The 13,973-nt window shown below is 38.4% G+C and overlaps 2 protein-coding genes across 4 annotated transcripts; one reads left to right on the top strand and one right to left on the bottom strand.

The window, feature by feature from the left end:
* Nucleotides 1–50: 50 nt before the first annotated feature.
* On the bottom strand, nt 51–3,892 carry LOC106750942 (putative serine protease K12H4.7). The gene is made up of 9 exons (XM_014631624.1): nt 3,698–3,892; nt 2,787–3,038; nt 2,479–2,660; nt 2,162–2,397; nt 1,963–2,098; nt 1,568–1,884; nt 1,351–1,483; nt 769–938; nt 51–692 (listed from the first exon to the last, which is right to left on the bottom strand). The coding sequence occupies exons 2-8, from the start codon at nt 2,988–2,990 to the stop codon at nt 869–871; spliced, it is 1,278 nt and encodes a 425-aa protein (XP_014487110.1). The 5' UTR covers nt 2,991–3,038; nt 3,698–3,892; the 3' UTR covers nt 51–692; nt 769–868.
* A 2,632-nt stretch (nt 3,893–6,524) lies between these two features.
* Nucleotides 6,525–12,938, top strand: LOC106750943 (xenotropic and polytropic retrovirus receptor 1). Of its 3 annotated transcripts, none has more exons than XM_014631627.1 (11): nt 6,525–7,416; nt 7,590–7,687; nt 7,840–7,993; nt 8,083–8,327; nt 8,607–8,781; nt 8,851–8,868; nt 9,171–9,538; nt 9,611–9,959; nt 10,103–10,275; nt 10,349–10,482; nt 10,605–12,938. In XM_014631627.1, exons 2-11 carry the CDS (start codon nt 7,619–7,621, stop codon nt 10,870–10,872), a joined length of 1,953 nt encoding a protein of 650 aa, XP_014487113.1. In that variant the 5' UTR covers nt 6,525–7,416; nt 7,590–7,618; the 3' UTR covers nt 10,873–12,938. The 3 variants fall into 3 exon arrangements, with proteins under 3 accessions (XP_014487113.1, XP_014487112.1, XP_014487111.1); XM_014631626.1 differs by having other exon boundaries at nt 8,607–8,868; nt 10,605–10,907; nt 11,023–12,938; XM_014631625.1 differs by having other exon boundaries at nt 8,607–8,868.
* Nucleotides 12,939–13,973: the final 1,035 nt, after the last annotated feature.

The following is a 13,973-nucleotide window of genomic DNA, read 5'->3' as shown; positions in this document are numbered from 1 at the left end:
GAGCGGCTCATTGAAATTATTATGTAATTAGTAAGTATAATACAACTTTCTCACAACAACGTTAACGTTTATTTATTGACTGAGATAACTTTACGCGGGATAACTTTGTACATGCATTTCTTTGTCTAACTCTATTTATCGCGGTATAAATTATGATAGTGCCATTTGGGGCAAACTCGTTTGATCCAAGTCGAACGAGCGGTTTTGTCATTCAAACATGGTACATGATATTATGGATGTTAACGTATTCGTAAGTAGACCGTTGCATATATATATATATATATATATCGTTAGACTTAATTTTCACATTATATATAAAGATTTAGAAAATAAACATATTTATATAAACGTATATATTAATCCTCATTTATCCTGCGCAATAACAAAGGAAAAAAATAAACAAATCCAAAATGCAGTTTTCGCCAAATTACAGCCAAGATATTCACAGAATATTAATAACTTAATATTATGAATTTCATTCGTAAGAGTTCGTACTCTTCTCTTAATAGTATAAACATTCTTGTTATTATTTTTCTTCATCCTTGCTACGTATATAATATCGTACTGAAAGAGAGAGAAGGCTCAATTGTCCAGCCATTGTTTGATCAGGTTCTTTATTTGTATTCTAGCCTGCTTCAGCTGTGGCGGATCCTTTTCCGACGGTGGGTACAGAATCGCGCAATGTGCCGTGCCTTCGAGTATTAATAAATCACAGAAGTGCGTTCAGGTTAATAAATCAGACGGGTGTTTATGATATTTTGTACTTACCGTTGATATAGATGGCCGATGCTTGCGGGTTGGAAGACTGCGTGATACCCAGCACATGCCAAGGATCCACGGAACCATGCACGTATACTACGTTTGTCGCTTATAGATTCAACGCACCGTACAGAAGATTTGTGCGAGTAATAGCGGAATTTAACAAATCTAAGTTATATCTGCAAAAAAAGAAGATAAGTTCTGTTATGTTCATTCAATGTATTAGCGAGTCACACTCACTAGCAGGGTTGGGAAGTAACGTGTTACTTGTAACGTCGATACCGTTGCAGTTACTTTTCTTCGGTAACGATTTGGTAACGACGTTACATTTTCTCATTAGTAACGATAACACGTGACGTTTTTTGCATAACGGTAGCCAGTACAATCGTTACTTTCGTCGTTACTTCGCACAAGTACAATACACACGTATATGAAACTAGCAGAAGCGAATCTTGAAGAAAAAACGGTTCTCAAAGCTCGATGAAATTAATAATGACTCGTTACTTTTTGAATAACGATAACGAATTACTTTTCTCAAGTAACATTCCCAAGCCTGCTCATTGGGTGCATAATATAAAAGCGAGAACGAACTTGGGTCCAAAGATATCGACGCACTGCTCTACAAAGAAGTCCGCCGGGAAGGTGTCGCTGAACAATTTCGGCCGTGCGGTTGAGGTCTGGAAGAATCCGAACTCTGTGCAAGTCTGATACATCCACTGACGTCCTGTGAACATTTAACATTTTTGTTGTCGACGCGCACTCAGAAGTAATCCAGTAATGAAAATGCACAAGCGATCAATTCAAGCACCTCCTTCCGCTTGTTCACTCGCCCAAGTGACGTTTCGAAGTGCATGAATCATATTGATGTATCTATAATCCAAACACTTCTCCTTGGTAGCATTTAATATCATGCTGTTGACGTAAGCGAGCCTGTCGACCGATCTCCCTAATTTATCGTCTGCCAATACGTCGCATACGATATCGACGGTGATGTTAACGGTTTTAGAATCTTGCCGATTGTCCTTGTTGTACTGTACAACGCTAGCAAAATTGCCCGCTAATGATTCGTACAGATTGGAAATGTCGGTCTTCTTGGTATGTCCAGGATCAATCGGGTCGCATAATCTATAAGAGATAACTCGTTAGACAAAGATTATGTTACGATCGATGCATTCCGCATTCCGACAAGACCCGACAGCTCACCTGAACTTTTCAGCTAATTTTTTTTGACCGACAAGATGACGCAGCATCGCGTGGAATTCCACGTTGGCATCTGCTATCGCGTCGACACACTGTTGAGAATGTTGCCTCAGAGCATCCTCCACAACAACATAGTACTCTGCAACATTGAACTGTTCGTGTGTACACAGCGTACTTGTTAAAGTGCTATATTCTTACCTACCTTGGAAATCGATCTGTGCCAACAATGGCCCACTCGCAGATACCGCACCGTGCACCAAGTGAGGATACTTAGCTCGCATCCAAGCAGCCAGAGAACCACCGTATGATCCCCCAAATACGACCCATTTTGTATCATTTGGAAACTTGTATGCGATATTAACGGCGTGAATGAAGTACGCCAAGTCCGCTAGAGCTTGTTCCGAATTTAGATACACCAAATTCTTTACATTGAGATCCCTGCCAAGTATTGAGAACGTAAGTCGTAGATCTCTGTAAATTTTGTCCTCCTAGCATTAAAAGATTTTCCACTTAACATACACAGTAGGGTGGCTTTTTCCATAGAAACGATGCTCCAAGTGAAAACACATCGCACCAAATTCCTTGGCATAATCAATCCATAGACCTTCTACCAGCCACTTAGGCTTTACTTCACCTTCAGCTCCGATCATCAAGAATATAGGGCCATTGAGTTTGTAATAATCTGAATTAATAAAGTATCTCTGCAAAGAAACGACATATTATAAATATAACAGTGACCTGAAACAATAAGGAAATTTATATTTCTGGAAAAACATATGCATATATTAAATACATGTGAAAATATAACGGAGTGTATCTTATGTTACCTGCATCCACATACGGATATCTGTTGGATTAAAGTGATCTAACAGCTGTGCAAACCACTGTTCTTCAGGAGGATTATAATCTTCAGATGACAAAATTGGCTCTCCTAAATTACCATTTCTACCTCGGCCTCTCATGAAATTGCGCCATGCTATGCTAAAGCTTGCGATATGTAATACAACTAGTAACAATAATAGAAAGCGCATATTAAATATTTATTTGTATTACTGACTTTTGTTCTCTATTGGAAAAAGCTGTAAAAAGAAAGTACAGATATGTATTAAAAAAATATATATACTAAAACATAATAACATATTAACGATATATTAATAATTGATAATATATATTAGCAATACATGTATGCACACATGGTATATCTCTCTACACTCCATTTTTCATTTCCTTTTGAATTGATTATGAAATAAAAGATGAGATCATTAACTTCATCTTTCATTTCATAATATTAAAAGGAAAAATAAGCACTTAGGAATTACATAATATATAACATTACATTAATATTATATAATATATGTATTATATCAATATGTATGTTAATAATAAATTAGATAAAAAAAAAAAATATATATATATATATACATATATATACATATATATGTATATATATGTATATATATTTTATACTGTTTATTGATAAATAAGTTGATTAATAAATAAGACTAATATTAATAGAAATAGAGATTTGTAAATAGTTGTAATAGTTATAACGTTGATACATCATCATAAAAGATCCTAATTTTATATGTAAATATGTCTGTTTTAAAATATTATTTAAATGTATATACCACAAATATATCTTACTTGAATAAAAACTTATTTATATTAACTAATAAATGTAAACTTACTAATATGTAAATATACAGACAATATTTTGCACATTTGAACAAAAATTTACCTTATTTCAGCCAGTAAATGCAGATTATATCTTATTTTTGTAACATATAAAACGAGATTTTATTTTTCTTTGATGGGAACTTCGATAAATACAATAAAAAATTAGATAGATTGTATTAATATTGTTGTTGACACTGATGTTCATCAAAATTTATAGAGATTCACCTGACTTGCTACTCGACCATACTATAGAAAAATAAGGAATCCTGCTGACATGTTATTAGGTCTGTTCGTTTTCACTGCACCACTGAACTAGTACAATAAGTTAAAGTGAGAAAACATATATTTGTCTCGCTTCAACTTATTGCACTAGTTCAGCGGTGCAGCGAAAAAGAACAGACCTATTGAGTCGTATAACGATCTCAATTTAATAACGTGAAGGATACGGACCTTGCAACCGGAGGATCAGCCGCGGAGGGAGGAGCGGCGGAACAGAAGAAGAGGAAGGCCACCGAAAGAAAGAGAACAAGATTAAGAAGTCCACGAAGTCCATTTACAGAAAAGCTCATTTTTTATTTAACAGGGATAGTGGCGTTACAAAAACAGTTTTGTTATTCCGATTTTACAAGAACAATTTTATTTTACAAGAAAAGTTTACTTTGTTTTAAAAGAACAGTTATTATAAAGAAATAGTTTTATGATAAAAGAAGAGTTTATTTGACCCTATAAGAACAGCCTTAATAGGTCTAGGGATACCGCAGACTTAAACGAACACGAATGCGAGGGGCGATTGTGATTGGCGGGGGCCACCGGCGAATCGGGAAGCGTCGCGGAGAGGAGAGAACATTTGAAATTGAAGAAGAAGGAAAGGCGGGCAGTAGCATGCAGACGCGGGAAGCAAGAGGATGCAGATTCAGAGAGGCAGAAAACTACGCAGGAAAGAAAAGGACCCTGGAGGAGTCGCTGGCGGAGATGTCCTGGTGCAAATCTTCTGGTGGAGGCCCAGGGAGACGCGGGGAAACGACCGATCGCCTGGCGACGGTAAGTGGGCTATAAAATTGCCACAGTTCCCCCTCGTAACTTTCCGTAAAAATTGAGACTTTTCGTCTGAGAACCGAGGCATCCGGTGGGAAGCTCGACGCGAAACGCGGTACCGGTGATCGGAACCGAAAAACTAAGTTTGAAAGAGAAAGAATCCCGTCGTCGGCGGGATCAAAGGGCTGCCCGGTATGGTAAGCGACGCATATTACGTTATCCCGCCGTGCGCGCCCGATCGTGTCCCGACGTGTTCTCGACGACAGTCCTGCGTCGAGATAGATCGATAAAAAATAAAATATCCTCAAACTACGACGCGTGGGGATAATTGTTTTATTTTATCGGCGTATCGGTCCGTGGAATAATTACATTTTACATATATATATATATTTTTTTTTATGGCTTAGACCGCGTAATATCAGGAGATTAGTTATATAAGATTCGTTCATTATAATTTTTTCCATCATTTGTCACATTACATTATATTCATCGCTCATCTGTACATACTCATTCCGTGTCCAACAAGTGCGTTAATTATCATCAAACTTTCGCACGATTCTATTCTGTTCATTAACTTCGTTTTACTCTTATAGGATTTATAGATCAGTATTTTTTGTTATTGCTTCATTTTTTTTTTAATATATTTCATTTTATTTGCTCTCACGGGGTACGTGTTCATTCTTTCGCGTTTCCCTATCCCCATATCCAGTGTCTGAGGCGAGCGTCCGGTGATCCGAACATCTCTTCGGGGACGACAACTCTATCAGGAAGGGAATCCCTCTATATAACCCCTAACAGTAAAGGCGCATCTAGGGAGACTTGGCCGGTCCAGCTTCCCGGGCCTGGAGTTTGGGCGAAGCTTTCAAAAAATAACGCCCTGGCGACCGTGGACGGGCAACGGGATCCGTGGGAAACACTTTCCTTCTAAAGGTTCGGCGGGACCTGGGGGACGAAACGTCGGTGTTTTCACTAAGCTAGTGACATCCGGTCACAACCTGACCTGCAGAGGGCACAATACACCGCGGCGCTGCAATCACAGGCGTACGCAATAATGCTTATTTCTACCATCATGGTTTAAATTTAATCGACGATTAAAGTGGGGTCTACAATAGATGCGTTCGAAGAGACGCTATTTAGCCCTACCTGTCATTTTATCCTTTACATACATGTAAAGAGTAATAAAAATAGAATGATGCGATAGTGCTAAATAGTGTCTTCTCGAACGCACCCAATAAGAATTTAAGGCGTAAGACTTAAGAAATTGACCAATCACGTCGAATTATAGAAGAAAAATTAATTATGATTGGTCAATTTCTTAAATTCTCATTGTAGACCCCGCTTTAGTTTTGGTTTGCAATAGGTGTATTAAACTTTAAGCCTTAAGAAATTGACCAATCACAATTGAATATGAGAGGAATAATCGATTGTGATCGGTCGATTTCTTAAGGTTTAATCTTAAATTCTCATTATAGAACCTGCTTTAAGCGCAGTACTTGATCCGACTCGGGCTCATTTTGCTGTGTTCTGATTGAACTGTGTATCTGCATTTTTAGGAATACACCAATCAGAACGTAATACGATGATCTGGAGTCGGCTCGAGTCGACAAATTGCAAACGTCGTTAGATACGCATTTACTTAACGAGTATGCAAAGACTATAAAATAAAACATATTCAATGTTATACGAAACTGCTTATTTCTGTTGATTTCTACCACGTTCTTAATGACCGTATAGGGCATAAATATGAAAGGTATCCCCATACTATTCAATCGAGATCATAGTACAACTCAACGGCAGGGTAGGCATTTAGTCCCGAGTAGTACTGTTCAACGACAAATTAGACGAGCGTTTATTTCCAAATATTACAAACTCAGCAACAGATCAGAAAGAAACATTTAGTATTTTCATTGATACATTTTAATAAATAAATAATTCAATTTAATTCAGTGATAAAGATTTTTACTTTTCAAATAGTAATATTACTTGAAAGGATATATGTAATTGATTGATAGCGTTACTTGAGTGATATGCTAATTCTTCCACACGAGTGTCCTCGCTCTTGGCTTCAGGAACGTTATTCTGGACGTGTCATTGAATACGTAAACACTTGGAATATGTTACATGATAACATTCTCTTGAATTTCTTACAAACGTAATCACACATATGACGAAACGACCCGTGGGAAACATCGACGTTGTTCTATTTGTGTACGAGTGATATGCGAGAAAGCAAACAATAAATCCGGGGACATCAGTTAGCCCAATCGATAGTTCAGTTAAGCTCGGAATGGTAACGCGAAGATCTATCAGGTTTCTTCACGCTTATATACTTTTGCCGTTGGTTTGACGTTTCAATCGTTTTCGTACGTTATTATACGTCTACATTGCACCGTTATCATAATTATATTATTTCTCCCTTATCGTCAAACGTATTAAAACTTCACTTAACATTTTATTATACGAAGACTAAAATAACATAGAGTTTCCAGAACACTTTAGCATTCATTTTGAAGGAATTACTGGCTCTAGATTTAACGGAGCTCTCATTAACGTCGGGCACGGAGATTCTTGACAGTTGACTCACCTATAGCTGGCGAACGCCAAATAGTTTTATCTGCGCCACGATTAAATATTTATCATCACACCAAACATCGAAGGTTAAAACGTTTGATCAGCCGCCGCCGACAAAGCTCCTCGGTATATAAATGGCGTTTATAACCTCACTCAGGATTTAAATCAGTTGAGGCGAGTACCCAAACGGTTTGATCCCGACAGACCGTGCTCTTTTTGTGTACTTTGTACGATTTTTCTTGCGTTTTTTTTTATTTATAAATACAGTAACACGTATAATTACAATCTACAAGTAAAATTTTATCTTGGATTCTTGGATTCTCATCTAGCTTATATTTTTCTTTCAGATACGTGTAGCTGCAATCTGTGAGGCAACATGAAGTTTGCAGAGCATCTGTCTGCTCATATAACACCTGAGTGGCGTAAGCAATATATTAGTTATGAGGTATGGCTTATTACAAATTATTATTACAGATATGTCAATTTATAATGTATCAATGGAGCTATAGAATATATACATAAAATATAGAGAATCTCTAAAACGTTCATCTTGTATCAAATTCTTAAATATATCATATTCTCTCGAATCTACTACAGGAGATGAAAGCAATGCTTTATACAGCGGTGGAAGAGGCGCCATCGGTTGAAAGCGTAGAACCAGAAGTGATATCCCGTCATTTTGCTTCGTTTGATGAAGTCTTCTTCACGTTCTGCGATCGTGAATTGAAGAAGATCAATACATTTTTCTCTGGTGAGAATTCCCTTGACACTGAAGTTGTCTTCGTAGTCTTAAAATCCTTCTGCAAACGATTGCATCGACCATTTCCATTCTTGTCGCAGAAAAATTGGCAGAAGCTACGCGCAAATATGCAGCTCTGCAAAGCGAGTTGAAAACCGCGCTAGAGCTGCAACAGGGGGGCGGGAAGCACAAAGAGAAAGCTAGCGCAAAGCCGTTGTTGCCCGGAAGAAAACTGAGGGAGCTAAAGCTCGCATTTTCAGAATTCTACCTTTCGCTAATCCTGCTTCAAAATTATCAGAATTTGAATCACACTGGCTTCCGCAAGATCCTCAAGAAACATGATAAGGTATTCGCACAGGGTGATGCTACCCAACGTTTCTTGTACTTTTATGCTCATTAGTCACAGCTTGTGTAATTTCAGAGACTACAATAATCCCAATATCATTGTCATTGTTTCCCTTCGTAATTGCAAAACAGTGGTGCGACAGCCAGCTGCTATGCATGACACAAAATCCAAATTCCCTCTATGACCAAGTAAAAATCAATAATTGTCTTTATGGTCTGTGTTGTCTAGCCGTCAAATCAAGTTTGATCTCTGTAACGTGCCGCCAATAATTGTTTCCAGTTACTGTCGGTTGACGCCGGTTCAAAATGGAGAGTCGAGAGCGTGGAGACCTCACACTTCTACACTTCCAAGGACATAGACAGACTGATACAGGAAACTGAGGCTACTGTGACGAACGATCTGGAAGGTGGGGATCGACAGCGTGCTATGAAGCGTCTTCGGGTGCCACCGCTTGGTGAGCATCAGAGTCCGTGGACTACCTTCAAGGTCGGCTTGTTTTCTGGAAGCTTCATTGTTCTAGCAGTTGCTGTCGTTCTCTCAGGTACCTGCAAGATCACTTGTCACGGGCAGACACTTCTGAGAAAGAGTTTCGAGTTTCTCCGAAAATTTCCATTTTGCGACCTTCGACCGGGCCACGACTCCGATTGCACTTTTTTCAACGCGAGTTTCCGAGACATTAAAATCGACACTCGGGCGAACAACGGTCGTCTCTCTGCGCTATATAATTAGTGTTGCAAAAAGAAATTCCTCGCGAGCTCGAAATTTCCTCAGGCTTCTACATGTCATAATTTACGACGTTAATATTTGCACAACTGTACGCGTCCAAACCTCGATTACTTTAAGCTATCTTCCATGATGGCGGGGAAAACCTGAAGATCGCGTTTAGACTGTACCGGGGTCCCCTGCTTGTTATCGAATTCCTGTTCCTTATTGGAGTCAACGTTTACGGTTGGAGATCTTCCGGTGTGAATCACGTTTTGATATTCGAATTGGACCCGCGAAATCACCTGTCCGAGCAGCATCTCATGGAACTGGCTGCTGTCCTCGGGGTCATTTGGACGCTCAGCTTGCTGAGCTTTCTGTACAGCACCAGTCTCAGCATACCGCCATATATAAATCCGCTGGTGCTCGTCTGCATGATGGTGGCCTTCCTGATAAATCCCCTCAAGATATTTCACCACGAAGCTCGTCTGTGGTTATTGAAGATCATTGTAGGTACAACCGTTGCGCGTCGACGTTACAAAAAATGGACAGCAGTTTGAACGTGGTTCTTCGCCTTCCAGATGCGCGTCGTGATCTCACCGTTCGCGTACGTCAACTTCGCCGATTTCTGGCTGGCCGATCAATTCAACAGTCTGGCGACGGCGTTCGTCGACGTATATTTTCTGATATGCTTTTACATAACGAACGGCGACTGGCATCAGCAGAATGACAGCAAGGACTGCACGTCCGGTTACGGTTTATTCGTTATTAAACCCATTGTCAATTGCTTACCGGCATGGTTTCGTTTCGCCCAATGCATCCGTCGTTACCGGGACTCCAGAGATGCGTTTCCGCACTTGGTAAACGCCGGAAAGTACGCCACGACCTTCTTCGTTGTCCTGTTTAACACTTTGTACATCTATAACGCAAGTACGTCGTACTAAATGTCAATTACAAAATCTCTCTTATGTATTATATCTTTCAGTGCATTTCATAACTTGTTAATGTACTTGTTAGCACCGTATGTGTGCGGGCGAATACACGTAAGAGAAGGATAATATACGTATTTTCAGCGAACTATCCGGATAGCTCGCAGGAAACGGGATATTTGTGGGCGTGGTTGTTCTGGTGCCTTGTAAACTCCATATATTCGTACACGTGGGATCTCAAGATGGATTGGGGTCTTTTGGACCCGAATGCCGGTGAAAATCGATTTCTGCGCGAGGAGATGGTTTACTCGGCGGCTGTAAGTAGCGAAACGCAGCAACGCTAAACCACAAAAAGAGGCAGGTGTTACATGCTTCGCGTGTGTTTTGCAGGGCTTTTACTACTTCGCGATAATAGAAGATTTTATATTGCGATTTGTGTGGGTCGCCAGTTTCTTCCTGGTCGAATGGGGATACGTATCCAGTGACTTGATGACTTCCATAGTAGCGCCTCTCGAGGTGTTCAGGTGAGAGAGAGAGAGAGAGAGAGAGAGAGAGAGAGAGAGAGAGAGAGAGAGTACCGTTCGAGTCCATCCGTGAAGATTTCCCCTCCGTGACCTTCCTCTCATCTCAGCAAAACTGCTTTCAGACGATTTGTGTGGAACTTCTTCCGCTTAGAGAACGAGCACCTGAACAACTGCGGTCAATTCCGAGCGGTGCGCGACATCTCGATCGCCCCGATCGAGAGTTCCGATCAGGCGCAGATCGTACGCATGATGGACGACATGGACGGCGTGCAGAACAGAGGCAAACGTAAGGGTGGCGGTAAAAAGCAGGGCAACACCAGGGAGGATAAGCGAATGCTACTTAAAGATGACACCATAGATTTCGAGATGACGAATGCTAATTTGATGTAGCTCACGACGTCCCTTTAAATTTGCTACGACATGTTGTAAGTATTTCGAAAGTTCGGTACTTAAGAACGATGACAATTCCGCGCGATTTTGCAGCCAACACGACACCCGATTTCGTTAGAGCGTTAGATAAATAATTGTTCGGAGTTTCAGCTGAAGATCGTAGATCCGGAACTGTAACAGTGCCTTTTATGTTGTATTTTCCACACCGCGGTGTACGATATACTGTAATGATCTAAGACATTGACATTCTGCTACTTCCTCGAGAAGATTCGAACGGCGAGTTAACACCTGTAGTTTAATTACACCGAGTAAACCCGAGTCGAAATTTTTGTTCTACGTTAAATCTACTTAATTAGTTCTACATTAAGTCTTCAAGTAGAGAGAACAGAATTTGTAATATCAAAAGGAGCACCATAGAAAACCTATGAAGATTTAATGTAGAACTGTAATTTCGATCCGGGAATGAATGAAATTAACGCGTGACGTTCGACAATCGACTCAGAGTGCAACAAAATTCGAGCACTGGTCTAAGATATTCTAGTTTGCACTGAAAGTCTTCCAGCACAAGAACATAGCGAATAGTCGTAGTTTGGACAAAGCAGCTTTACGAATTTTTTAGGCTCCAGATGTAGACACATAGTAAGATGTAATATATATACATATAATGTATATATATATGTATATATATATATATATATATTTATATATATATATATGTGTGTGGGTGTGTGTGTATTATATGACGCGTGCTATTGAGAGCTTTACGAATTGTGCCGTTATTAACGAGAATAGGTATGTCGTTTTGTCTGCCATGATAATGATTTTATCGGCTATATCACTACCAAACTTATTCTAAAAGACAAGAAGGCCATTGTTTAGATCGTTGTAGATCAATGTTGTGTAAATATCTGTACGAGTATCACGAGTGTAGACGGAATATATACGCAACATAGTCTAACGTTCATCATGCTCATAACGTAAGTGATATTAAACATATACCAATACTAGAGGCTGTTATAAAATACTTTTTTACGTGTATTCAATATGGTTGCGATATTGATATCAAGTGTGCGCAGTCACATCGAGCGATGTGTAACGTTACTTATTATCGACGAGGAAGAATAGAGATGTGTACGTACGACGAAATATTTCATATGTTTTATTTACTAATAAGATATATACATCATTCGGATGCCTGGCATTTCGTACGTGAAACAGTATTACAGTTAACCGACTATTTTATATGAATTATGTAAAATAATACTCCTCTTGCGATACTAATATACGACTAGGAGATATGGGCAATATATTCTTTATAGCGAAAGCTGTTTGATGTGCTCTTTCAGTTGTTACTTAGATAAAAAACAAACACATGCTCAATAATAAAACAATGTAGACTTGTGTATTATTGTATTATTCAAAATTCTATCGAGTTACTCATGCTGTTTATTTATATATGCTGACGTGCCACGGAATGATTACTGAACTAAAATAAGACCGCGATTGTAAATCGCACAAGAAAGTAAATTTATACGACGTATAATGATTGCAAAGTATAGTACTTTTATAATCTTCAACATTTACATTCTTGTATGATTTACCGAGCAGATCATATGTCGGTGCAGCAGCATTTTATGGGACCTAAGATGTATAGAGTAGATTGGATTCTTTATTAGATGAAGATAGATGGAATATGTATATTTCGAGAATATGCAGAATTTATTTTATTAGCTTGAATTTAATTATACAGTCAAATGCCTATATCACTTATTGCAACGCGATATTACGTTAAGAAGGATAGTGATTCCTGATGCATGTAGTTCCTAGAGGATACTGTAGCTATATTTTCTATATTGACATTTTGTTGAAATGGAAATATTTATTTTGTTCTTTCGTGCTTAATCACATAGGACGTACTTATTTGTAGGAAGTGTTTTACTTTTAGCGAATGTAGCATTTAGGGCTCCAGAAGCGAAGTTTACATATTAGATCTTGTATTCCAATAATTGTGATGATTTTATATGACTGTTTTTCTATCTGAATAATCGTAAAAGTTGCTTGTAATACGGAAATATTGAATATTTTTATATTATATATATATATATAATATAATATTTTTATATTATATATATATATTATATATATATATATGTATGTGCAGCAAGTATGACACGTACGTATACATATACACGCGCATATAGGTTGCTACTATGAATGCATAATTATTCAATCAATAAAATCATGTATATAACCTTCACTATTGTAATAAACTAATTATGATATCCTATCCGGTATTTTGATATACTCTTTTATCAATGAGACGAACGAGATGTCGAGGAAAAGTGGCAACCCGATGCACTTGTACTTGCTTCATTTTGGATTCCTCCGTTTGGATTTGTAACTCTCGCTGCGGAATAGCGAGTAAGTCTTCGTTCGAGCAAATAGCGTTTACGATGTTACGTAACAAGATAACGTGTAATAATACGGCGCGCGCTGGTCGTTTCCTCCTTTGTTCTCTCATCCTCCTCCGAGAACGTCGGATCGTAATGAGCTATTCTTTCACAGATTTCCATGTAGTACCATATCGTTTGTTTATCATATCCGTCGTATCCGTTAGATAAAAAATTTATGTATTTATGAAAAATTACACGATGATATTCATATTTTTGATTACCTAATCTTTCCTTTGTTTTCAAGATCACGTTATCTTACGCGCAAATGTATTCATTCAATTAACGGATGCATCGCACAAATCGTCTTTCAAGATCATATTATAAGCATTCGCCATTTGAATCCCTTTTTTAAAACTCTCTCGAATTTGACTGTGATTTCACTAAGAAATTTCTCTTCCATCGACGCTAGCGCGCGAACAAAAGCGCGGTTACATCATAGTCGAAGGGACAAACGGAGATAAAGAAACTTCACACATTAGATCTTAATTGACAATTTTAATAAAATGATTCTTATCGTTTACATGTAACATTACGTGTGTGTCGGCGATGATGACATAATAATATATTATTAACTATAGCTGCGATAATCTGAGACGACGTAACAATTGTAATGATTGTAATTACGATCAACCTGTCATCATAATGTAC

This window comes from Dinoponera quadriceps, unplaced genomic scaffold (assembly GCF_001313825.1).
Source record: "Dinoponera quadriceps isolate SergipeBrazil2010 unplaced genomic scaffold, ASM131382v1 scaffold4681, whole genome shotgun sequence".
In the NCBI taxonomy this organism is placed as follows: domain Eukaryota; kingdom Metazoa; phylum Arthropoda; class Insecta; order Hymenoptera; family Formicidae; genus Dinoponera; species Dinoponera quadriceps.
This window is presented reverse-complemented; position numbering and strand designations above follow the sequence as displayed.

Bases quoted from the DNA above. Each gene is read 5' to 3' on its own strand.
- LOC106750942 (XM_014631624.1), bottom strand. From the start codon at position 2,990: ATGCGCTTTCTATTATTGTTACTAGTTGTATTACATATCGCAAGCTTT. The intron at 2,661-2,786 runs GTAACATAAGAT...GTTTCTTTGCAG, and splicing joins ATATCCGTATGTGGATGCAG to AGATACTTTATTAATTCAGA. The intron at 939-1,350 runs GTTCGTTCTCGC...CTTTTTTTGCAG, and splicing joins GTCGATATCTTTGGACCCAA to ATATAACTTAGATTTGTTAA.
- LOC106750943 (XM_014631626.1), top strand. From the start codon at position 7,619: ATGAAGTTTGCAGAGCATCTGTCTGCTCATATAACACCTGAGTGGCGT. The intron at 7,688-7,839 runs GTATGGCTTATT...AATCTACTACAG, and splicing joins AGCAATATATTAGTTATGAG to GAGATGAAAGCAATGCTTTA. The intron at 10,276-10,348 runs GTAAGTAGCGAA...TGTGTTTTGCAG, and splicing joins AGATGGTTTACTCGGCGGCT to GGCTTTTACTACTTCGCGAT.